General features: G+C 52.1%; 1 protein-coding gene across 1 annotated transcript; it reads right to left on the reverse strand.

The window, feature by feature from the left end:
- Window positions 1–490: 490 nt before the first annotated feature.
- SDSL (serine dehydratase like) lies at window positions 491–25,515 on the reverse strand. The gene is made up of 8 exons (XM_082698251.1): window positions 25,435–25,515; window positions 11,621–11,814; window positions 11,354–11,393; window positions 10,552–10,691; window positions 7,207–7,295; window positions 6,282–6,509; window positions 1,910–2,034; window positions 491–856 (listed from the first exon to the last, which is right to left on the reverse strand). The coding sequence occupies exons 2-8, from the start codon at window positions 11,792–11,794 to the stop codon at window positions 663–665; spliced, it is 990 nt and encodes a 329-aa protein (XP_082554377.1). The 5' UTR covers window positions 11,795–11,814; window positions 25,435–25,515; the 3' UTR covers window positions 491–662.
- Window positions 25,516–26,298: the final 783 nt, after the last annotated feature.

Below are 26,298 nucleotides of genomic sequence, written 5' to 3' on the forward strand. Positions count from 1 at the left end.
ATAGAGCCATATTGAAAATCACGGGGTTTGAGCATGGCTGGGCCACGTGCCTGCCAGGACAGCGAGTGGGTTTGGTCGCCATCCTGTGCCTCAGTCTCCCCATCTTTAGAAGAGGGATGATATAATGGTTTCTGCTTCATGGTGCCTTTCCGAACATTACAGAAGGCGATGAGTGGAAAGGTCTTAGAGGAGTTTCCAGCACATACAAAGCACTAGAGAAAGCCAGGTGTTACTGTCCTTGCCCACCTGGGTCTCCGTACAGCTGCGCAGAATGACCCCCTCTCCTCCTGGGCAGGTCCCCCAGGTGAGGGAAGCCCTGCTAGGAGTTCAGCACAGCTGGACTGTCTCAGAGCTCCAAGGTTTGAATCCTTGGCTTTCTGGTCCCAGCTGTGTGAGGAAGAGTCCCTTCAAGCAGGGCCAGCCTCAAGGTTGCTGGGGGCCTTCTGTGAGCTCGCGGAGCCAGAAAGATGGGACCAGCTGGAGTCACAAATTCATCTCGGAGTGTTTATTGACTAGGTCTGCAGGGGAGCCAAGGGAAGCATTTCAGGAGGGCTTCCTGCAGGAGGCAGCTGGCACAGAAGCATGGAGCAGCTTCCATGGCCGTCCATGAGCAGAGAGGCCCTCAGCCTGCTATGGGGGTGTGCATCCCGGATGAGGAACCGTCAGCTCTGACCCACCTGGGCTTTCAGAGCCTGCAACGCTCCGCTATCGATGTTGTTGCCTCCACACACAATGACCACGACCGAGGCCAGGGATGGGCGCAGGTGGCCCTCGGCCTGGAGCCTCCCCAGGTGGCCTGAGTAGATGACAGCCAGAGGGGCCCCGCAGGCAGGCTCCACCAACATGCGCTCATCATCTGCCCGGAGCAGGGGAACGGAGTGCATGAGAAGAGAGAAAGGGAAGAAGAAGCATTTAGTGCTCGGTAGGCTCTGGGCACCGCAAATCCACGAAGCCAGCCAGCCAGCCAGCCAGCTCACAATCCATCATCTGCCTGACCCTCTCTCCATCCATCAATCTGACCACCCATCCCTCCATCCATCCACCTTTCATCTATCTATCCATCCATCCATTCCTTTATCCATCATTTGACTGTCTGTCTGTCCATCCATCAGTGTATCCATCAATCAACATATCCATCTCTCTATCCATCCACTCATCCATCATCCCCATCCATTATTTGACTGTCTGTCTGTCCATCCATTAGTGTATCCATCAATCAGTGTGTCCATCCATCCATCCATCCTTCCGTCCATCCATCCATGCATTCATCCATCCATCCCCTATCCATCACTTGACTGTCTGTCTGTCCATCCATCAATGTGTCCATTAATCAATGTGTCCGTCCATCCATCCATCCATCCATCCACCCATTATCTACCTTTCGATTCACTCACACATTCACCCATTCATTCGACAAATATTTATGGAGCACCCACTCTCTGCCAGGCCCTATGCTAGGAAGGCCCTGGGGTCACCCCAGTAAAGAGGACACGCCCAGCCTCACCCCCACGGGGCTTGCATCTAGCACTGTAGATGAATAACAACCAGGCAACCATGAACAGAGGCCATGGGGAGTCTCCAGCCCAGGCAGGATGAGAGTGGAAGATCGGAGGAGGCGCCATTTTGACTGAGTAGCCCCAAGTCACGTGAAATCGGCAGGGAACGGGGCCCGGGGTGGGGGTGGGGGCGTGGCCAGCAGGCAGCAGAGCACATACAAATGTCCGGAGGCTAGAGGCAGCACCGTGGCCTCTGGCCCTACCCTTCCACAGGCTCAGCATGCACTTGTCACATAACTGGTGTGCACCCAGCCCTGCGGTAGGCACGGAGCATACAGACAAGACAGAATACCCAGAGACCCAGGGTCTTCGGAGGTCCCCGAGCCTGGGGAGGGAGGTCAAGTCTCACTCACCTAGGAACTGCTGCACAGCACTCACAGCCTGGCCGTCCTCCACCACCTCGGAGATGATGTCTAGCTCCTGCGTGCACGCCAGGGCCCTCGCGGCCACGGTCTTGGCACCCAGGCTCTTGGCCACGCTGTGGGAGAGGGCAGGCGGGGGCAGGGAGGGCCGGGGTGTGGGGCAGAGCTGGGGACTCCTTGGGCCTCTGCCCTCACGGACCCAGCCCTCTAAGCCTCAGGCCCCCTTCCCATCCTGCAATGGACTGGGGGCTCAGCCTTGCAAAAGCCCAGCAGAGCACTGGCTCCGAGGCAGTGGCCCCCAAATTGGGCGCCTCGTGAGGGACCAACAAAGGCACACCACCCCCTCCAACTCTGTAACCACGATTGTGGCCATCCTTGCACAGACCCCAGAAATCCAAGCATGGAAACGGACTAGGTTGTACCTTATTCATTCATAGCTACTTATCATGTCTATACGATAACTAGTATTTATTGACTATCCACCAGGTGATAGATGCATGTGTTTCCTCTCTTAATCCTCATAATCCCCCTTTGGAGTTAGAAATGTATGAGCTCCGTTTTCCAAGGGAGGAAACTGAGAGGCTCAGGGAGGTTAGGGAAGTAGCTCAAGCACACACAGCGAGTTTGAACGTAGCAGTGGGGATTGAAATCCAGGCAGTCGGGCTCCGGCGTCCATTCTGTTTATCTCTGTGCTTGGGATGGCCCACCTGCTGGTTCCTTCCCAAGCCGAGCAGTGTTTCCGGCCCGGCAGAGCCCTTGGAGAGCCCATCAGAACTGGCCCTGAGCCCCGAGAGGCCCAGAGCTCAGAACTCTCGGAGCCAGGCTGCCCGATTTCAAACCTGAGCCCCGTACTAGCAGGGGGACCTTGTGAAGGTCACTGCACCTCCCCGATCGTCAGCTTCCTAAGTCTGAAAATGGAGGTGACGACTGTCCCTTCCTTGTTCACGAGAGTGCCGTGGGGGTGGAGTTTCAAATGGTCCGAATGCGTAGAAGAGAGCCTGATGCACAGTAAGGTTTCGGAAGGGCTGGTGGTGGCTATCACCAGCGCGGTCACTAAGAGCAAAGTCAACAAAAACAGCCAGAGAGAAACGGGCCCAACTACAGACCCGTCATTAGTGGTCACCGAAGGGAGAGGGCTGGGGGCGGGGGCGGGGGGACAGAGCTGGGCGAAACCGATAAAGACGATGAAGAGGAACAAACTTCCAGTTATAAAATTAATAAGCCACAGGGATGGAAAGTCCAGCCCAGGGAAGAGTCAATAACACGGTCGTCCCTTCGTGTGGTGACAGCTGGTGACTCCACTCCTGCTGGTGAGACAGCAGGATGCGGAGCTTCCCGGATGGCCACCTGGTAAGGACCAAGATGAGTATGACGTTTTCGGTTGCCTAGAAACCTCGCTTATAAATAAATACGTAAGAACAAAGTCTGGGAGGGGAAAGAGAATTGAGTAGATAAACAGAGGGAGACCACCAGGAGGGCCCCTCCCTGAAACAGAGGTGTGGGGCCATCTCCCTGGGGTGAGAGATCCCGGCCGAAAGGAGGGAAGGGGAGGGGCAGGAACATTCTGGGCAGAGGACGCAGCGTGAGCAGAGGTTGGTGGCAGGAAGGAGTATGACCCAGCCAAGGGGCAGGAAGACAGGCCAGCGGCTGGAGTGGGGCTGAGGGGAGTGTGGATCTGGGCCTGAGAGCCTGGGGAAGGCACCCCTTATGCAAGCAGGGGGTGGGGGGTGAAGGGTCCCGGAGGTCGGCAGCAGAGGAAGGACGCCCTGACCTGCCAGGAGACCAAGGACTCGGGGCAACAGGACGCTCAGCAATACCACGTGTAGGGACGCAGCCCAGAGAAACGGACACGTTGGTCCACACGCAAAGGTCCCTACGAGCAGCAGCACGACTCCCCGTAGCCCGAAACCCAGACAGGGCAGCCGCTGAGGGAGGGATAGGCAAGATGGGGTCCGGCTACCCGGGGGAGTAGTATTTGGCCATAAAATGGAATGAAGTGAGGGCGACAACACGGATGAAGCCGAGAGACGTGAGGCTGAGTGAGAGAAGCCAGACACAAAAGGCCACGTATTGTATGACTTCCTCCAAATGGAAATGTCCCCAACAGGCGAGTCCTTAGGGACAGGCAGTGGAGCAGTAATCGCCGGGGGTTGGAGGGGAGGAGGGACTTGGGGACAGGTGATGAAAATGTTCTAAAAGGGGGGCGCCTGGGTGGCTCAGTGGGTTGAGCCTCTGCCTTTGGCTCAGGTCATGATCCCAGGGTCCTGGGATTGAGCCCCGCATCAGGGTCTCTGCTAGGCAGACAGCCTGCTTCCCCCCTCTCTCTCTGCCTACTTGTGATCTCTCTCTGACAAATGAATAAATAAAATCTTAAAAAAAAAAAGGAAAATGTTCTAAAAGGGATTTTGGTGATGGAGGCACAACTCTGAATATACTTAAAATCACTGAACTCTACCCTCTAAGAGGACGGGTTACATGAAACACGAAGTCTATCTCAATAAAGCTCCAAGCAGAGCCCGGGGATGGAGAAGGGCTGTGACAGCCATCCAGGGGAGCGCTGTTGCCCCGGGGTGGGGACAAGGGCCGGACAGGAGCTGGAGTCCAGTGGGAGAGTGGACAGAACTCCCAGCAAGGTGACTGTCAGGTGAGTCCAGTCAGAGCCCCAGGCTGGAGAGCGGTATCCTTTACAAAAATGGCAAATCCACGAACTTCCCTGAGTGCTCCACTGGGCCGGGCTCTGAGGGAGGTACGAGGGACTCAGAGCTGAATAGCCAGTCCCCATGCTCAAGCCCCCTCCTTCCCAACTAGGGGCCCAAACCTGCCCATCTACAAGCTCTTTCACAGCTGAGGAGTGACGCAGAAGGTCTTCGGGGCCTATGAGCTGGGCCTATGAGAAGCAACTGCCCATCTGAGCCCTGGAGCATTTCATCAATGTAGGAGGGACTGGTATTTCCAGTGCGAGGGACAGGAAAGACCCCAGGGTTAGAGGCACAAATAATTTTCAGGGAAAGGCAGCATGGAGACACTGGAGGGTGAATGGCATCAGATAGGAGTAGAAACGGTACCAGAAAGACATTAAGGAGATTCGTATGTCCAGACAGAATTCTCCTTGAAGCAAAGACTGTTTCTCTAACTGGCCAGCCAGAACCTTGTATACAATAGGTGCTTAATAGAGATGACTTAATAGACTGTTCTGATTTCAGCCACCTTGCTGTCTTACACCACGATATGGAAAGTTCCAGCACGTAATGGGTGTTTAATAAAATAGGGGCAGTGCTGGTATCTGTAGAGGGTTGAATGGTGTCTCTCCCCAAATCCACGACCATACAGAACCTCAGAATATGATCTAATTTGGAACTAGGTTCTTTGCAGATGGAATTAGAAGATAACGTCACGCTGGATTAAACTGGACCCTAAATTCAATGGCGGGTGCCCTTCCAAGCAAAGGACAGACACACAGAGAAGAAGGTCTTATGAAGACAGAGGCAGAAGCTGAAGGAGACCCTAGGGCCTTCCGAGGGAGTGTGGCCCTGCTAGTTCCTTGATGCCACACTTTTAGCTTCCAGGGCTATGAAAGAATTTCTGTTCTTTTAAGCCACCTAGTCTGTGGTCATCTTTATGGTAACCTTGGGAAACTAACACAGCATCCGTGAGGGTGGTTGGGGTGATGACAACGAAGGATGTTAAGATGACACAGGGTCTGGAGGCTGGCCACTCTCTATTAGTTAGTTAGTTGGTTCATGCGAACTTTTTCTCCGTTGAATTAAAATCGGTTACAGAAAGTAACAAGGAAAAAGTTCTCTCATGATATTGTAGGAAAAAAAATGAAACCGTGTTCATGATAGATCACATGAACTAGAAAAATAGAGTTTAGGAAGGATACGATCCCAACTTAAAAATATATGATCAATATGATCAATATATGATCATAAAAATATATGATCGATTCATTCATTCACTTCACAAACATCTGTTGAGCACCTACTATGTGCCAGGCTCGTTTCACTTGTATGTAACTATGCGTGCATAAGGGGAAAACAAAGACCGGGAAAACGTAACCCATTGTTCATCTTTGGAGGGTGGAATGGAAGGCGCCATTTTGTTTTCTGTTGCTTATGGCTTGCCTACATTTTCTCACTTACCTGCAAAACACGTAAACTGCCTTTGTAATGATACAGACCCATGAAATTTTTTTATCCATTACTGAAACTTCAATGAATCATATCTTTCATCTACATTTTTGGCATTGCCTTCTGACATTACTGTGGTTGGAGTCCTAGGGTGAACTTGAGTCTCTTGGGTACTGGTAAGACAGCAACACTCCCACCCCCAGCCCCCACACATGCCCCTAGCCCATGCCTACCTGGTGATCTCTGGCAGTGTGACTAGCCTGCCTGCCTTGATGGCTGCATTGAAACAGTGGGCCCCTTGGGTCTCCACAGCGATGATGGGCACATGCTGCCAGCCCACTTCTATCAGGCCAGCTGACACCCCAGCCAGGAGCCCTCCACCCCCTACTGCCAGCACCAGGGCCCCCGGTGGGCTTCCCAGTGCTGCCTTCAGCTCTCGCACCAGGCTGGCATGGCCTTCCCTGGGGGAGGAGAAAGCAGGATGAGAAAGGCCCCCATTCCCAAAGGCTGACACATACACAAACTCTCCTCATCACCACCCCAACCCCCATCCACAGCAAGGGGAGCAGAGACCCTGCAACCCTTAGCTCGCTCAGCGTTCATCCATTCAATGTATTCATTCACTCATTCTTTCCCCTCCCTCCACCTCCCAGCCATGTTCTCAGACATTATCCCATTTAATCCCCTCCATGATCTTGGAAAGACGCAGCATTAGTGTGTGTGTTAAGAGGGGACGAGCTTATCAATTGACATCCAGCAAGTTCTGGGCCTGGGACCCGATGTCTTGGCCATTTACTAGCTGTGTGATCTCAGGCAAGTTCCTTGAGCACTCTGTGCCTGTGGAATGGACATCAAACTCCCACCTCAAGGGCTCTGGGGAGAATCAAATGGATAAATGCGTCCCAAAGCACACTGAATAAGTAGGATTGACTACTGCCATTTCCACTGTACACATGTGGAAACTGAGGCCTGGGGAAGAGAGGTACTTTGTAGAGTCACAACTCTCAAGTGGCAGAAGCAGGGTCTGAACCCCAGTGTGCCTGCCTTCTGAGCCTCTACTCCTCTCTAGGCCTCAGTTTCCCCTTCTGTCCAATGGAAGGACCCCAACTCAAGGAGGGTCTGGGCCCTGAGCTCCATGGGGGGGGGCAACAAACTTACCAGATCAGGGGGTGGTCAAACGGAGGGACGTTCACCCAACCATCCCTCTTGGCCAACTCTTGCGCCTTCAGACTGGCCTCATCCCAGACCTAAAGAGAAGCGAGGGCCTCAGGAGCCCCAGGAATCGGACTGCTGTGGAGGCTGGAGCAGAGCCTGAGGTCTCCTGCCTGGCCCCAGGGTCTGATGGGCTGGGGAGAACCCCAAGGGCGAGACCAGAGCTGGGGTGGGCCCAGCAGCCTCCTCAGTCAAAGTCGGAGGCTTCCAGTCGGGTAAGTAGATGTCACGTGCTTTCCGCAATCCCAACAGGCTGGCCTGCAGTGGTAGGGGAGGGTGAGCTCCAAGGCCAGCTAAGCAGTTTTTCTGCTTCTAACCAGCCAATAGGTGAGAAGCCCCCTGAAATCAGAGCCCCAAATAGCAACTTGGCCCCTACAGATGGTGTCCATGAAAACCAGCGATTGCCCAGTGGATGACCTGCCAATTGAGTTCAAGCAGCCAGAGGCAGCCTGGGTCTCGACAGACCTACGTGGACCACATCAAAGGTGGGTGCACTTTTCTCGTGGGCTTGGCATCTGTGGCAGAAGTCCACGTCCCTGCAGCCCAGCGCAGAGGTCACTTGCAGGGTATTTTCTGGCCAGGGGATTCTGCGGGGCAGTGGGCAGGATAGACTTCAGTGCCGAGGGGCAGGCCCTCTGACCCTCCCTGTGTGTGTCCTCCGTGGGAGCCCCAAGTGGGGACTGAACCCCAGTTGCCCACAGAGATGACTCCCGGACACACCACTGTGAGCCTTCTTCCTTTCCCTGTCTCATTTCTATGTCCTCACAATCTCTGTAATCACCTCGCAAATAAACTACATGCACCCCATCCCTCGTCTCAGGGTCTGCTGCTGGGGACCCCAAACTAAGACAGGACTTCGGAGGGGCCCCCGCTCTGGCCAACCCCAGCAGAAGCTAAGTGACAAATAACAGCCCCTCCTCCAAGGGACAGAGGGTGACAAAAGGGCCGGAGGTCACCTTCGCCCATCCTCTGGCCGCCAGCAACACCCATGCTGGGCCCAGCCTGTACCAGGGGACACAGAGAAGACAAAGAGATAGTCTCTGTCCACAGAGACTCCACAGAGACGTCGAACCAAAGAGATGGGCCTCATTCTCTAGAGTTATTGAAACAAACATGAGCCCCAGAACTATGCAGCCCTTAGTGCCACTCAAGAGCTTCCTGTCTCCTGTCCACGGCCCAAGAGCAGTCAGAATGAGGGCCCACCGTGCCCCTCTCCTGCTCAGACTCCAGCCATGGCTCCCCATTGCCCTATGCCAGCCTCACCTACGAGCTACCCTGTCGGCCAAGGGGACTGTTCCCCTCCCCCTCTCCAGCCTCACCTGTCACCCCTTCCCCCAGGGGCCAGGCCACAGCAAGTGGAGTGCACCAGGCTCACTCCCATTCCAGGCCTTTCCAGGCTCCTTCCTCTGCCCATGACCCTCTCCCCAATGGGAGGACTTGTATTTCCCTTTCAAGATAACACAGGGGACCCTTCTTGGGGAGCCTTTCCTGGATCACCTCCCCAGGTCTGAGGCACAGGACCACTGCCCAGTTCTCTTCCCCCTCCCTCCATTAGAATCACACGTCCACGCCTTTTGTCAGGTGACTGCTGTTCCTCCCACCAGGGGCCAGAGTCCATTTCCTCACCTACACTGATGTAGGTCCCAGCCGTGTGACTTGCTTTGGCCAGTGGCATGTGGCAGAAGTGTCAGTGTAGCCGTTCTGAGCCACAGCCTCAAAAGGGCCTTCCTTCCCACTCCTCCTGCCATTCACTTGGAGAAGAACACGTCCGAGGGGGCCACCAGTCCAGAGGGATGTGGGGGACATGTATGCAAACCTTAATCCTGCCTGCAGCCTGGCACAGAGCCACCCTGGCCCACTCACAAGCCCACAAGCAAGAGAGATCGGGTTTCTCATAAGCCGCTGATATCTGGGGGATGTTTGTTATGCAGCACAATCTAGCAGCAATAGCTGATTAAAACATTATGTTTTCTCTGTTCTTCGTCAGGGCCGTGTTCTTCCCATCACAACACTTACTGCAGTCTCTTATCACCATCTGGTTATCTGTGTGTCTCCCCAACAACACCTGAGCTTCATGAGAGTAGAGACAACGTCTTACTATCTCTATATCCCTAGCTCTAACCTAGTACAGACACATAGTATGAGTTGGAAGGAAGGAAGGAAGGGAAGGAGGGAGAAAGGTGTTGGGGGGATGGATGGATGGATGGATGGATGGATGGATGGATGTTGGACAGATGGTTGGACAGATGGATGGATGGATGGATGGATGGATGGACAGATGGATGGATGGATGGATGGATGGATGGATGGATGGACGGACAGATGGATGGACAGATGGATGGATGGATGGATGGATGGATGGATGGATGGATGGACAGATGGATGGACAGATGGATGGACAGATGTATGGATGGATGGATGGATGGACAGATGGATGGACAGATGGATGGATGGATGGATGGATGGATGGATGGATGGATGGACAGATGGATGGACAGATGGATGGATGGATGGATGGATGGACAGATGGATGGACAGATGTATGGACGTATGGATGGATGGATGGATGAATAGATGGACAGATGGATGGATGAGTGGATAAATGGGTGAATGGATGAACAGATAGATGGCCAGATGAACGGGAGAGAGGGTGATGGACGGGAGGACAGTTGAATAGATGAAGAAAGAGAAGAAAGAAGGGAGAAAGCAAGGAAGGAAGCTGGACACTAAGTATTTGCAGACCAGCTTTTAGTTTTAATTTTAATGGTTTAAAAAAAAAAAATCTCTTTTCCAGGGAAATGTTTTCCTTCCTTCTAGGAAGGTAGAAGGATTACATGTTTGCATTTCTGTTTCTGTGGCAACAAGATGAATCAGCGCAATCCCTGGTGATGGGCACCTTTCATTATTGGGGTGGTCTCAGAATGAGAAATGATGCCACCATCACCTTTCTTTATACTCTTTGTCTCATCAAATGGCAAACATTTTTAAATGAATAATACCAAGTGTTAATGAGGTTATAAGGAGACGAACACACTCCTGGTCCCTTAGCTTCCTGTTTCTCCTGGGTTCATGCCGATGAAGTCTTCTCAAGGTAGGTAGAGGCAGGAGGTCCCAGGCTTCCATGTACAATATGCCTCGCTCCCACCTCTCAGCTCAGCCAGAAGACTGGGCTCAGGGCATTGCTCATTAAAAAAGGAAAGAAAAAAGCAGGGAGCTACCCTCTCCTAGGGTTGAGGTGGGGGTAAAGAGAAGAGCCCACCCCAGCTGGCTTCTCCTTCCTGGGGTCCTTACCTTTCCAGTCAGCTGCACCTCAGCTCCCTCCCCCTGCAGCCTCCTCACCACCTGCAGGGAGGTGCCCTCAGGGAGCACAATGGTGGCAGGGATGCCCAGCTTCCGAGCAGCATAAGCAGCTGCAATGCCTGCATTGCCCCCTGTGGAAGCAACAGAAGGGGGTGCCATTGTTTTAGCCAGTCAACACACCATCTTCTTTCCCCTCTATTTCCCTTTGTGGGTCACTCCTTCCCAGCACTTGTATGCCCCAACTTTGAGTTCTCTTTCTGGTCCCAGAGGTGGGTATGTGATCTAGATGGACTCAATCAGAGAACTCAAGCCCCTAACCCATGATTGGTTCAGGGCTGAGTACATAAGCCAAGCTAGGTGAAAAAGACCAAATGATGGATTGAGGAAAACCAGTAAGAAGGGGTTGCTTCCTGTTCACTAGAGCTGACAGGATGATAGGAGGCAGGCCCAGAATTCCTGATGGCCATCTTGCTGCTATGAAGTCTGTATGAAAATAAAGCTAGTATAGAAAAAAGACAAGTCAAGGGAAAAGAGATACAAAGGAGAGCTCCTGGATCCAGCTATACCTGAAAGCCACTTATCCCAAGAATTTCCAGTTCTTGGGGCCCGTATCTTAAACATGTATGGAATGGGTTTCTGTCACTTCGGATATGAGTCCTGAATATGGGAAGAGGGCTTAAAGAAGACACATGAAGTGGTCATCTTGAGGGGGTTGAAACCTGGACATTTACTGCAGCTCTAGCCAGCTCTTCCTCCCCCCAACGCAGCCCTGAGGACCCGCCCTGAGGGTCACCTGAGGAGCACACCAGGTGTCTGCATCCCTTCTTGGCCGCCTGGGAAGAGAAGGAATGGGGTTGAGGACTGACCCAGGCAAATGTCATAGAGCCTGTATGGGATGGAGTCAGTCCCTTCCTAGCCCACCCCAACACTCCTCGCCCCTCATCCAGCCCCATACAAGTTTACTTCTCCCCTCCTGCCCTCATCCCTAGCCAGTCAGCATCCATCTCCCCGCTCCTCCTTCCCGAACCCTCTCACTCCTCCCCTCCTGCCAATACCTTACCTCCTGGCAGAAATGCCCAATGCCTCGGATCTTGAAGGAACCAGACGGCTGCACATTCTCACACTTGAGGAAGACAGTCGTGCCTGCCACCTGGGAAAGCGCCCAGCTCTCCAGCAGAGGAGTGACTGTGTGGAAGTACTCAGGCATAGTGCAGCCTGTCAGAGAGTTCTCCATTCCAGCAACCACTGGGAGGCCTGCAGGAGATCATGAAGGCCATAGCCTGGGCAGCTCCAGCAAGAGTCCCCTTCCCTGGGGCACAGGGTGAAGGAGAAGAGCCTCAGCTGGGCTCCTTAGCCTTATCTGGCTACCAAGCTGTGAGACTCCAGGCAAGTATCTGCTCCTCCCTAGGCCTCAGTTTCCCCATCTGGACAAAAAGGTTTGGACTAGGGACTCTTTCATTCTGTAACTATGGCTGCCCACAGGGCTGGGGGTGTAGAACATGGCCAATACTTGGTGATGAATGAATGAGCGTGGGAAAATTCATTCATTCATCCATTCTTCATTCATTCATGCATACATGCATGCCAAAAAAAAACCTTTACTGAGCACCTACTATGTGCCAGGTGGGTCCATGTTTTTGGGGCGCACAAGTCGGAGGCAGCCCCTGCTTTGCCAGAGCTCACATTCTAGTTGGGGAGACAGAATCACACAATTTCAAGCAGGGGTGATGGGGGTGGGAAGCAGTGTATTAGCAAACATGGTCAGAAAGAGTCTCTCAAGAGAGAAAAACTTTTTTAAAACTTGAATTATGGAGCATTTAAACACAGCAAAATATCGAGAACTCTCTAAGGAACCTCTGGTGTAACCCATCTCTCGGCTCAGGCAAGTGCTCGTGGCCTGCTTTCTTCCATCCCCACCTGTGCCCACCCCCGTCCCTGTACAATGCTTTTTCCCTCCTTTATTCTTATTAGATTTTCTTCCTATACTACTTCATCTGTAAATACTTCAGCATGGACCTCTAAAAGCAAAGAACTTTTTATTTTATTTTTTTAAAAGATTTTATTTATTTATTTGACAGAGAGAGAAATCACAAGCAGGCAGAGAGGCAGGCAGGGGTGGGGGGGAGCAGGCTCCCCGCTGAGCAGAGAGCCTGAAGCGGGACTTGATCCCGGGACCCTGAGACCATGACCTGAGCTGAAGACAGAGGCTTAACCCACTGAGCCACCCAGCGCCCCCAAAGCAAAGAACTTTTTAAACAATATAACCATATGGTTTCACAACTGTAAACATTCGTGTAAACTCGTTGAATTCTTATTCAAAGTGAACTAATTTTTTTTTAAGAGAGTAAGAGTGAGCAGGGGGAAGGGGTTGTGGGAGAGGGAGAGAGAGAATCTTAAGCAGGCTCCACACCCAGCGTGGAGCCCAACGGGGACCTCCATCTCACCACCCTGAGATCATGACCTGAGCTGAAATCAAGAATCAGATACTTAACCCACTGAGCCACCCAGGCTAATTTTATTTTATAGAAATCGTATCTCAGTGATGCTAATTTTTTTTTAAAAAGTCATCACAATATCATTATCACATCTAAAACTATTAATAATCATCTCCCAATATCATCCAATATCTGGTAATCGCTCACCTTTCCAATCGTCTTGTTAAATGGGACACATTTAATGTTGGTTTTGCAGTCACTGTTTGGGTTTTTTTTTTTTATTTGACAGAGAGAAATCACAAGTAGGCAGAGAGGCAGGCAGAGAGAGAGAGGGGGAAGCAGGCTCCCTGCTGAGCAGAGAGCTCGATGCAGGACTCGATCCCAGGACCCTGAGATCATGACCTGAGCTGAAGGCAGCGGCTTAACCCACTGAGCCACCCAGGCACCCAGTGTTTGGGGTTTCTAACAATTTGGATCAGGATGCAAATCGGATCTGAGAGTATCGGGTTGACCAAGAGGGCTTTGAATTCTCTTTTCATCTGCAAGTTCTCCAAGGGGAATGTTCCAGAGGAGTGACAGCAGGGAGCCCAGGGAAAAGCATTCCTGCAGAGGGAAGAGCAGTTGGAGGCACCTTGAGGGAGAAATGAACTCGGGCCATTGCCAGTGCAGGGAGAAGAGATTGGGCACAGGAGGCGAGCAAGGAGAGGTGGGCAGGCCCTCGGGGAACCTTCTAGCGGTCAGGAGCTGGGATGTTATCCTAATTACGCTTGCAAGGGGAAACCGTCGGGAGGTTTGAAGCAAAGGCACAGTTAGTGAATGACCCCCTGGGAAAAAGCAAGAAACAAAAAGGGAGGAAATGGGAAGTGAGGGGAATAGAAGGGTTTTTTCAAGAAGCTAATGCAACCCATCTTTTTTCTCTGGGGCAGAAAAAGCATGGAGCCACGCCCTGCAGTTCCACTACTGGCCAGTAGGAGGAGCGCTGCAGCCTCCCTCACCCTCCAGGGCCCAAGCTTCTTGCTCACCTTTTCTTAGTCCTGGCTATGCCCACCAGAGGGTTCCAGATCTCCTGTCTCTGGATTGGACCCCAGGGCCCTGGCGGAAATAGCCCTGAGGTTCCCTGGGCCCGGCAAAGTCTAAGTCACCCCTCCTCCCCCCATTGCGTCAGGACACTGGACATGGCACTAAGGGAGAGAGACCAGTGGGTCACTCAGAGTCAGCATACCTCAGCCTGGGTCTCACCTCGGCTCTGGGCTTAAGGGGTCAATCAGGGACCAAAGTTAGAAACCAGCTCTGTATTTCTAGCTGTGTGACCCAAACAAGAGTCTCCACTTCTCTGTGCCAAAAACCCTTCTGCTCTATTCTGTCAGACATCAGCGGAGTCCTCTAGAGGCACCATCTCTTTGGGGCCTTCTAGCCATGCAGGCACGCTTACCCTTTCTCCCGCATGTCTACAGGGCACCCACGAGGTGTAGGCCCTGACCTAGGAACTGAGGATACCAAGGTGAGCAAGACAGACATCTCCTCTTGGAGCTGATGGGGAGATCAGCATTCGACAAATAACTGTATAGACAAACAACATAATCAAAAATGGTGAAAACTACTAAGGAAAGCACACATACAGGGAGTCTTAAAGAGGAGAACTAGGACACTTGTGGATAGAACAGGAAGGGCAGGAAATGACCATTAAAACTGAGACCTGAAAAATGAGAATGAATTAATCATACAACAAACTAGAAGAGTTTGGGCATCACGGAATCACCATGCAGACACTGTGAGGCCATATCGTGAAGGCATCGACTCTATTCCTGACATATAACAATAGCTAACAGTTGTGTGGGACCTACTGCCAGCAAGGCATGGTGCCAAGGACCTCGTATACCATCTTGTATAATCATTACGACAACCTGGAGATAGGTTCACTTATTAGCTCCATTTTATAGATAATGACGCTGAGGCCCAGAGAGGTTAAGTAACCTGTCCGAGGTCACACAGCTGAAAATGGCATGACCAGGATTCAAACTTAGGCAGTGCACTTTGGCATCTGTGCTCTTAACACGATGCCACACTTTATCTATGAGCTGCTGCTGCTGGTGATGGTGATGGTAGTGGTGGTTAAAGGTATGAGCATTTCCTCTTAATTGCCAGTCATCCTTAGGAGCCAAATGCCCCTGGCTCAACCCCCAGGTTCTCCCAGCCCTCTGGGTTACACTAAAGGCCCTCAGGAAAAGAGCAAGCTTATCAAATGAACAAGCCCCCAAACTTCCTACAGCCTCATCAAGCCCAGATGCCCATAAGGGCCCAGGCCTCCCAGACTGAGGTCAAGGGCTGAGAAGAGACCGTGGCCAGGGACACATGGCTCTCACAGCATGTGGCCACCACTGGGGCTGAGGTGGGAGCCCTGGGCCCTCCCTATTGTGGAGCAGTACAGTGGGAAGTCTGGGGCTTGGGTTCAGGTCCCTGCAAGCATGACCTTGGCCAAGTCACCTTTTCTCACTGGGCCTCTACTGCTGCCTCTATGAATTGGGCCCAAGGACCATCTACTGTTTCTGCCTCTTTGTCCCTCAGGCTTTTCCAGAGGCCACCTGGGTGACACTAACAGCACTGGCAGTGATATGGGAAACTGAGGCAGAAGAAAATCATTAAAATTCCTTACCTACTGACAAGCCCTTGAAACAGACAGAGTGGCTGTCCCCTGGGGACTCACCTGCCCTCACCTTGAGGTTATGCTAAGGACAATCCTGGCCTGACCGACCCCCTACTCCAACAGGTCCGACCAGGATCCTGTAAGTCTACTTTAACAATTCCTTGAGGAAACTTTATCTCTAAACCTCCAAGATAGTGTCAACAATCATTCCCAAGCATATGACCCACTGATATACATCTAAAGGGTCTCACAAGAAGATTTTTATTACTGGTAATAAATAACCTTTCTCCCAACAATAGCTAGCCCCTCAAGGTCCTAGAGACCTTGCTTCCAAAATTCCTTAGAGACTGACATCATCCCTAATCCCCTTTGTCCTTACCAACAACCAAGTCCACCCCTACTCTGCCTCTAAAAACTCTGACCGTAATCTGGTTCGGGGTCCAAGTCCCTATTCCGCTATTGGGTATACTTGGGCCCAAGCTTAAGCTTGTCGAATAAACCCTCGTGTGATTGCATCGGTGTTGGCTCCTTGGTGGTCTCTCGGGCACGAAAACCTGGGCACAACATGTGGAGGTCCCACCGCGATTTGAGAGACCCCCAGGACCCCGCCCCGGAGGGTCCTGCGCCGGCTGGTGAGTGCACTCATTTTCCTGTTTGCGCGCATACTTTCTGGGAGCTCCAGCCTGCGTTTTTACCTGTAGGAATTCCAAGCAGTATCTGGGTCGACATTGGCTTCAGCAGACGCGCTGGCGGGCCGTCAACCGGGGGTCTTGGGAGACGTCCCTTGCCCCCACCTGGAGGACGAAGTCCTCCTCTGTGGGGAGAATCCGCTGCCATTGCGGTCAGATCCTCCCTTAACTTACTTACAGTTTTGTCTTCGCGGCCGCGCTGGATCGTTGGTGTGAGTGTGTTCTTGCTAACTGTCATAAGTGTCTTTGTCTTGCTGTGGGCTGAGGCCGTGATGGGACAGACACAGACGACCCTTCTGTCTCTGATGATTGACCACTTCTCGGATGTCAGGGAGAGAGCTCGTAACCGGAGCACAGACATACGAAAGGGAAAGTTTCAGACTTTCTGCCTGTCTGAGTGGCCAGCTTTTACTGCTGGGTGGCCCCGGGAGGGAACTTTTCAACTGCCCATTATCTTACGGGTTAAGGCTGTCATCTTCAGAGAAAAACCACACGGCCACCCTGACCAAGTACCTTATAGCCTGGTCTGGCGGGACATGATCGAGAATCCTCCCTCCTGGCGTAAACCTTTTCTCCCTCCCAAAGCAGGACCTACATCTGAGATCCTAGCCCTGCGGAACCCAACTCCAAAGTCTGACAAGAAAACAGAGTCCGAACCAAAGACTCCGCTTTCCCCAGTCCTTCAGGGCACTCCCACAGAGGACCTGATTTTCCCAGCGCCCTACCAGGTCCCCTCGCCCCACTCCCGTCTGCCCCTCCAGCAGAAGCATCAGGGGCTGCTGAGGGAGTGCCGCGCCCCCTCCCAGATGGAGGGGCCCCCATGGATGGGGTGGCAGCAGAGACACATAGATGGACCCATAGGGCAGCCCCAGCCCCAAACTTGGGACCGGCCGATTCCACTGTCCTTCCCCTCCGTGCCATGGGACCCCCCGATGAAACGGGGAGACAGCCAATGTTATATTGGCCATTCTCTACTAGTGATCTATACAACTGGAGAACCCAACATGCCAAGTTCTCTGATAACCCAAAAGATCTGAGTGGTTTTTTGGATACTATTCTTTTCACCCATCAGCCCACCTGGGATGACGGCCAGCTGCTCTTACAGGTTCTCTTTACCACTGAGGAAAGAGAGCGAATCCAGGTGGAAGCCCGAAAGGCCATCCTGGGTGACGACAGACAGCCAACTTAGAACTCCGATCTCATAAATGCAGCTTTCCCCTTGTCTCGCCCCACTCGGGTCTACAACTCGGCAGAAGGTAAGGAGAGGCCCCGGGTCTACCGCCAGACTCTAGTGGCAGGTCTTAAGGTTGCAGCATGCAAGCCCACCAATCTGGCCAAGGTATATGATGTAAGACAGGGTAAAGATGAAAGTCTGGCGGCTTTTCTAGAAAGGATCATAGAGGCGTTCTGACAGTACACCCCTATGAATCCAGAGGCCACAAAAACCAGAGCTGCCATTGTTACGGCTTTTGTTAAGTAAGCCGCTCCGGACATTAAAAGGAAATTGCAGAGTGTAGAAAGACTAGGAGAAAAGAGCCTACAGGCTCTGTTGTGGTGGCAGAAAGAGTCTACAATAACAGAGAGAGAGAGCCTGGAGGAACAACAGGCTAAGATAAGTGACCGCCAGCCCCAGAACCTAGCTAAGATCCTAGTGGCCACGACCGCGAAAGACCCACGTGAAAAACAGAGACGTCTCAAGACGTTGGGTTCAGGAGCAGGTAAGGAGGACAGCCCCCGTCGAGAACGCCCCAAACTGAATAATTGTGTATTGCAAGGAAGAAGACCACTGGGTAAAAGATTGCCCCAACAAAAAACCAAAGGCCAGGGCACCTGGGTGGCTCAGTGGGTTAAAGCCTCTGCTTTCGGCTCAGGTCATGGTCTCAGGGTCCTGGGATCGAGCCCCGCATCGGGCTCTCTGCTCAGCAGGGAGCCTGCTTCCTCCTCTCTCTCTCTCTCTCTCTCTGCCTGCCTCTCTGCCTACTTGTGATCTCTGTCTGTCAAATAAATAAAAAAAATCTTAAAAAAAAAAAAAACCCAAAGGCCTCTGCTACTATCCTAGAGGTCAAAGATTTAGACAACTAGGGGGGTCGGGGTTCAGCTCCCCTCCCCGAGCCCGGGGTAACCTTTAAAGTGGAGGGGCAACCAATTAAATTCCTAGTAGACACCGGGGCACAGCACTCTGTCTTGCTACAACCTCAAGGAAAGTTGACAAATAGAACCTCATGGGTACAGGGGGCCACAGGCACTCAACAATATCCGTGGAGGACACAAAGAACAGTGGATCTCGGCGTGGGCCGGGTATCCTAGTCCTTCATGGTCCTCCCTGAGTGCCCCTACCCCTTGTTAGGCCGGGACTTACTTACCAAGATGGAAGCCCAATTAGTTTCCACCCTAAAGGAGCAAAGGTTCTGGATAAAGAGGGGCACCCAATCCAGGTGCTTGTCATGAACCTGGAGGACGAATATCGTCTTCACCAAATGCCCCCAGCACCAATGACTGACATTGACCACTGGTTGCAGGTGTTTCCCCAAGCGTGGGCAGAAACCGGGGGAATGGGACTGACCCAACATCAGCCGGTGATATACGTGGAACTAAAGCCAGGAGCAGATCCAGTCAGGGTCCGCCAGTACCCCATGCCTCTCACAGCTCGGACAGGGATCGCCCCACACATCCGGCGACTGCTAGACTCGGGCATACTGCGGCCTTGTCAGTCGGCATGGAACGCTCCTCTGCTGCCGGTGCGAAAGCCACACTCTAATGATTATAGACCGGTCCAGGACTTGAGGGAAGTCAGCTGACAGGTGATGGACATGCACCCTATGGTCCCAAACCCCTACACTCTCCTCTCCACCTTGCCCCCAGACAAGACTTGGTACACAGTGCTAGACCTAAAGGATGCCTTTTTCAGCTTACCCTTGGCTTCAAAGAGCCAAGACCTCTTCGCTTTGAATGGGCGGACCCGGACAAGGGCATCAATGGCCAACTCACCTGGACTCGACTACCGCAAGGATTCAAAAATTCGCCCACCATCCCCGACGAGGCACTACACGAGGACTTAGGTGAGTTCCATGCCGAGCACCCTAATCTGACTCTATTACAATATGTAGATGATATCCTGTTGGCAGCAGAGGATCAGGAAACATGCCTACAAGGCACCAAGGATTTGCTCCAAACAAGAGCAACTCTGGGATACCGGGCTTCAGCTAAGAAGGCCCAGATATGCAGAACGGAGGTGAGCTACCTGGGGTACAGCCTGAGAGATGGACAAAGGTGGTTAACGGATGCACGGAAGGAGACCGTCATGAGGATCCTGAAGCCTCGAAACATCTGCCAGGTGCGTGAATTCTTGGGGTCGGCTGGGTTCTACCGGTCAGTTGTGGATCCCTGGTTTCGCTGAAATCGCTAAGCCCCTCTACGAGGCCACAAAGCAAAGACAGGACTTTGTGTGGACTGAGGCCATGAACACAGCCTTCAATGACCTTAAACAAACCCTGCTTTTGGCCCCGGCACTTGGGCGGCCTGATCTGACTAAGCGCTTCCACCTTTATGTGGATAAAAAGGAAGGGGTGGTGAAGGGAGTCCTAATTCAGTATATAGGCCCCTGGAAGAGGCCGATGGCCTGCCTCTCAAAGAATTTAGATGCCATGGCTTCTGGATGGCCTCCATGCTTAAAAATTATTGCTGCAGTGGCCACCACGGTTGAAGATGCTGATGAGCTGGCTATGGGGCAGGAACTATACGTCACTACCCCACATGCCATTGAACAAAAACCCCAGAATGATGGATCAACAATGCCCGCTTGACCCATGACTAGGGCTTGCTTTTGAACCCTACCAGAATTCTGTTCCAGGCGCCAACAGCCTTAAACCCAGAGACACTGCTCCCTAACCCTGACTGGGAACCCCCTCTTCATGACCGCCAAGAAATCCTGGCTCCGGTGCATGGAGTCAGAGCTGATCTCCAGGACCGACCGCTGCCGAATGCAGATAACACCTGGTGTAGAGACGGCAGTAGCTCTGTCCGGGAAGGAATCAGGTATGCGGGGGCCACTATGACCGCAGAGACAGAGACTGTCTGCGCAGAACCGTTAGCGGCTGGTACATCTGCCCAACGTGCAGAACTGATTGCGCTAACCAAGGCGCTAACAATGCAAGCAGGCAAGCGGATAAACGTCTATACTGATAGCAGGTATGCCTTTGCCACGGCCCACATCCACGGAGCCGTTTATAGAGAAAGAGGGCTCTTACCAGCAGAAGGAAAGACTATTAAAAACAAGGCAGAAATCCTTGAGCTACTAAGGGCCCTCTGGCTGCCTAAGGCACTGGACATTATCCATTGACCAGGACACCAAAAAGCAGACACGCCAGTGGCCAGGGGAAACAGGCTGGCCAACTTAAAGGCAAAAGAGGCAGCTCTTTCGGTGGACCATGTCTTAGTGACCACACTGCCTGATCCGGGAGCACCGAGCTTGCCAGACGACCCCAACTACACTGACGCAGACTTACAGTGGATTAAGCGTCTGCCCATGACGCAATGCTACGTGGCTGGTGGAGAGCTGCCGATAGCAGCATAATCCTACCAGAGGAACTGGGATGGCGAGTCCTATCCAAAATGCATAGGAGCACCCACATGGGAACAAAAAAATGGAAGACGTGGTGGGACATGCAAAGATCACCATCAAAGACTCCCGATCAAAGATCGAACATTGTGGCAAATTGCCACGCATGTCAATTAACTAATGCCACCGCCCATGGATCTAACCTGGGCACCCGGGGGGTCCGCCCAGGAGCCTGCTGGGAAGTGGACTTCACTGAGGGAAAACCTAGAAAATATGGGTACAGGTATTTACTAGTGTTTGTAGATACTTTTTCAGGATGGACAGAGGCATTTCCCACCAAACATGAAACCGCACAGACCGTGACCAAGAAACTGCTGGAAGACATCTTACCGAGGTCTGGTTTTCCCATTAAGATTGGATCAGACGATGGACCAGGCTTCGTCTCTAAGGTAACATAGGGAGTGGGCACTAGTACTTGGGGCAGATTGGAAATTACACTGTGTATACAGGCCCCAGAGCTCAGGACAGGTAGAGAGGATGAACAGAACATTAAAGGAGACTTTAACTAAATTAGCCCTGGAGACTGGCGGGGATTGGGTGACTCTCCTCCCCTTCGCCCTATATAGGGTACGAAACTCCCCATATAAGATGGGACTTACCCCCTATGAGATCATGTTCGGGAGTCCCTCACCTATTATTCCTAATTTAAAACCCAAGGTGCTTGCTGAGTTTGATGATCACCAACTCCCTTTCTCCCTCCAAATGTTACAACAAACCCATGAACAGGTGTGGCCAAAGCTGAGGGCCCTCTACGAGACTGGGCCGCCCCCGGACCCTCATTGATATCGACCGGGTGACTGGGGGTACATTCGGAGACACCAACACCAGACACTCCAACCGCGCTGGAAGGGACCCTGCACCGTGATCCTGACCACTCCCACCGCTCTCAAGGTCGGTGGGATTACTCCCTGCGTCCACTACACCCACATCCAGCCAGCTGACCCACACGCTGTTGTCAAGGACTTTGTTCCAGAATGGAAATGTGAGCCCGACAAGGACAATCCCTTAAAGCTAAGACTGCGCCATTCTCACTTACCCCACTAATGTTGCTTATGCCATGTCCCCCTCACGCCAGGGCCAATCCCACCAACCACTTAACCTAACATGACAGGTAATAAGTGTCTCTAATGCAGAGGTTGTATATTCCCTCTCAAAAAGTGCCCCACCACAGGCTTGGTTCCCTGACCTTACTCTTGATCTAACAAAACTACTTGGGGGACACCCATCTCCACGGATTAAGAAGCCAACTATACAAATGACATTTTTATGTTTGCCCAGGACACCTTACGGAAAACCAGGCAAGGCAGTGTGGGGGCCCCTCCCACTTTTACTGTGCCAGCGGGAGCTGTGTCTCCACTGGCGAAATTTGGTGGGCGGCTCCCAACAAAGATGATTTAATTACTCTTAAAAGAAACCGCACATCGCAGAGCTCTGAAACCAATAATCTGATCACCCTAAAATTCACAGAGCCCAGAAAACTAGATACGAGATGGCAGGTAGGACTTACTTGGGGCTTAAGAATCTATGACGTAGTAAGACTCAGTTCCCAGGACTTGGGAAAACTATTCATCTTGAGACTCTCAGCCCAGAATAATCAGGTTAACCTAGGCCCAAACCCTGCACTAGCACCTCCTCCGCCCAAACCTCGGACAACCGCTAACTCCCCAGCACCCTCCCCTGTACCTACCACGCCGTCTGCGTCCAATAACACCCCTGACACAGACACCATCACTCCTGTCCCTGCCTCCTTCCCGCAAGATCCTCCCTTCCTCAGCCCCTCTCAGCACCCACTTTGGGACCTGATGCTCCAAGCTTACAGGTTCCTCAATGCAACCAAGCCCAATCTTACCCAATCTTGCTGGCTCTGCTATGACATCCAGCCTCCCTTCTATGAGGGAATCGCAATGTTGGGTCAGTACAACATAATCTCCCACCTTAATGCCCGTAGATGGCATCAAAAGACTCAAGGACTCACTTTACAATCAGTGTCAGGTCAGGGACTCCCCCTCACCCCAATACCGGTCCCTATGTAATGAGACAAGACCTATATCTAACTTAGACTACCACCTACCTCCTCAAGATGGTTGGAGGGCATGCTCTACAGGCCTTACCCCCTGTCTTCATGGTCAGATTCTAAATCAGACAAAGGGTTTCTGTGTGTTAGTTCAGCTACTTCCTAAAATTATCTACCACTCAGATGAGCAGGTACTTCTTTTTTTTTTTTTTTAAGATTTTATTTATTTACTTGACAGAGAGAGATCACAAGTAGACAGAGAGGCGGGCAGAGAGAGAGAGGAGGAAGCAGGCTCCCCGCTGAGCAGAGAGCCCGATGCGGGACTCAATCCCAGGACCCTGGGATCATGACCTGAGCCGAAGGCAGCGGCTTAACCACTGAGCCACCCAGACACCCGAGCAGGTACTTCTGTGGTTCGATGCAGATACCCACAGATGGGATAAAAGAGAGCCCATCTCAGTTATCACCATCGCCATGCTGTTGGGAACGGGGTTAGCAGGTGCAGGGACAGATATTGCTTCACTAGCCGTACAGAACTCCCACTATAACCGTCTCAGGGCAGCCATGGATCTGGACACAGAACAGATAGAGACCTCTATTTCCCACCTCCAAGGCTCCCTAACCTCTTTGTCTGAGGTTGTCCTTCAAAACAGGAGAGGACTCGATTTAATCTTCTTACAACAAGGGGGGTGATGTGCTGCCTTAAACGAGGAATGTTGCTTCTTCACGGACCACTCAGGAATTGTCCGAGAATCTTTGGCAAAAGTCAGAGAAGGTTTGGCTGGATGCAAACGGGAACGGGAAGAGCAGCCAGGTGGGTTTGAATCACGGTTCAGTCATTCCCCATGGTTAACTGCCTTGCTGTCCACCCTAACCGGACCCCTCATTGTCCTCTCCCTCCTTACCTTCGGGCCCTGCATTATCAATAGATTAGTTACTTTTGTCAAAGATGGAGTTGGTGCAGTTCAACTCATGGTACTCAGACAGCAATACCAACCACTGGACTTTGTTACTGAGGCCAGCTTGGACCCATGATTGGGTCCTACCTTAGGTTCCTCTGAGAGGGGGAAATGTGGAGGCCAAGAAAAACAAGGCTGTACCCACGTCGAGTCCAGCCCTGGCCTAAGTGCAGCCATCTTGACGTTCCAGATTATCACAAAATATTTCCCGGGTTCTGACCTACTCAAGTTAGCATTTTAAGCCGTCCCTCTCTCCTTTAAAGATTGATTTAAACTCCTGGACTGGAAAAGGGTTTTTTGTCAAATAGCAAAAAAAAACTTATTTGAGCTTCATTTTCTTTTTGTTACGCTAATCATGTTTTGCTATTTTCTCCAGTGTCTCCTCACCGGACTTCAACTCCTTTGCTGTCCTAACTTCCACAGAGGATCCTTTCCACCTGGGAAGATCACCTAAGCATTCTCTCCTGGACTCAGCTGCCTCCATCTTTCCTAACTCCCCTACACACCCCCCAACTGACCAGTGTTGACCCAAGTAGGTAGGGTCAACTCTACCCCCCTATTCAGCAGGAAGAAGTTACAGAAGATGAGACCTTCCACCTTCAACAACCTTAAAGATTTAAGGGTCAACATTGTTCAGGGGGGAATGATGTGGGGAAACAGAGGCAGAAGAAAATCATTAAAATTCCTTACCTACTGACAAGCCCTTGAAACAGACAGAGTGGCTCTCCCCTGGGGACTCACCTGCCCTCACCTTGAGGTTTTGCTAAGGACAATCCTGGCCTGACCGACCCCCTACTCCAACAGGTCCAACCAGGATCCTGTAAGTCTACTTTAACAATTCCTTGAGGAAACTTTATCTCTAAACCTCCAAGATAGTGTCAACACTCATTCCCAAGCATATGACCCACTGATATACATCTAAAGGGTCTCATGAGAAGACTTTTATTACTGGTAATAAATAACTTTTTTCCCAACAATAGCTAGCCCCTCAAGGTCCTAGAGACCTTGCTTCCAAAATTCCTTAGAGACTGACATCATCCCTAATCCCCTATGTCCTCACCCACCGCCAGGTCCACCCCTACTCTGCCTTTAAAAACTCTGAATGTAATCTGGTTCAGGGTCCAAGTCCCTATTCCGCTGTGTCGGGTATACTTGGGCCCAAGCTTAAGCTTGTCGAATAAACCTTCATGTGATTGCATCGATGTTGGCTCCTTGGGGATCTCTCGGACACAAAAAATTGGGCAGAACAGCAGAGTGCCCAGTCCTGCCCCTGTGGCAAGCGGGACCTGCTGCCCAGCCATCAGAGTCCTTAGCACCCAGCCTTCTTCTCCAGGGCACAGATCACAGAGCACCCTGAGTTAAATCACTGTTCCTGGGAAGGTTTTGCACCCATAACCTTCACTTTCTGTCCGCTCATCCTGAACTTTGCCCCAGAAGCTTCCAGACGGCCCTACACTCACATTCACACATGCACACAGATCCCTAGAGGCACCACTTGGCCCCAGGCCCTCTTACCTGACTGCCTAGCAGTCCCCAGACCCAGCTTGGCTCCAGCCAGCAGCCCACCAACCTGCCTGGGCACCAGCTCTTCCCAGCTTCCCCCAACTTCCTGTGGTCTTGGCCCCTCCTCCCGCATTAAAGGGACAGCTCCACACTGTCCCACTGTGAAAGGGGACGAGATCAACTTTCACCGCCTCCCTGTGCGCTGTCCATGGTCCCATTTGACAGATGAAGAACCAGGCTCAGAGAGGGAGACTTACTTGGCCAAGGCCACCCAGCCAGTGAGAGCCACTCTGGACCACCTCTTCCGTGACACAGACATGCCCAGATCTTCTTAGTCCGGGTCCAGGGCTTGCCCTGAGAGTCAAGCCATCACCCCTGACCACTGTCAGGGTCAGCTTAGCGCAAAAGCCCAAAGAAACAATGGTTACCTGCCACCTGAGAAAGCAAAGTTTTTTCTGAAGCACCTTCTCACCTCTAATATTTTACACCCAACAAAGGAATTCAAACAGTCATTTATGGTTCAGATGAATGCCTCTAGCCATTTGTTTGCTCAACAACTATTTACTGAACACCTACTATGTGTCAAACCCTGGGAACTTTAGCCTCTGACAATGCAGCCTGTCCCCTCCTCTCATGAAGTCCCAACAGGCCACCAGAGAGCCGTTGCAATCTGTGTTCCCAGATGTGGTCAGGCAGGAATGGGGCAGGGCTCTGGACAGTCAGAGCGGGACCTTACCTGGCCCCAGAGGGCTGGGAAAGCCTCTTGGAGGAAAGCAGGTTTAGGGTTGGAGATGTGGTCAAGGACCAGAGTCCACAGGGATGTCTGTGCTATTCCAGAGTCTGGACCTCACCCAGGAATCCTAGGGAGCCATAGAA

This window comes from Mustela nivalis (genome assembly GCF_964662115.1).
Source record: "Mustela nivalis genome assembly, chromosome: 14".
NCBI classification, from domain to species: domain Eukaryota; kingdom Metazoa; phylum Chordata; class Mammalia; order Carnivora; family Mustelidae; genus Mustela; species Mustela nivalis.

What these genes read in the sequence shown, in the direction of transcription:
- SDSL (XM_082698251.1), bottom strand. Translation starts at nt 11,794, where the DNA reads ATGGAGAACTCTCTGACAGGCTGCACTATGCCTGAGTACTTCCACACA. An exon ending in TTGGGCATTTCTGCCAGGAG is followed by an intron (nt 11,394 to 11,620) that starts GTAAGGTATTGG and finishes TTCTCTTCCCAG; the next exon opens with GCGGCCAAGAAGGGATGCAG. An exon ending in ACACTGCCAGAGATCACCAG is followed by an intron (nt 2,035 to 6,281) that starts GTAGGCATGGGC and finishes CCTCTCCCACAG; the next exon opens with CGTGGCCAAGAGCCTGGGTG.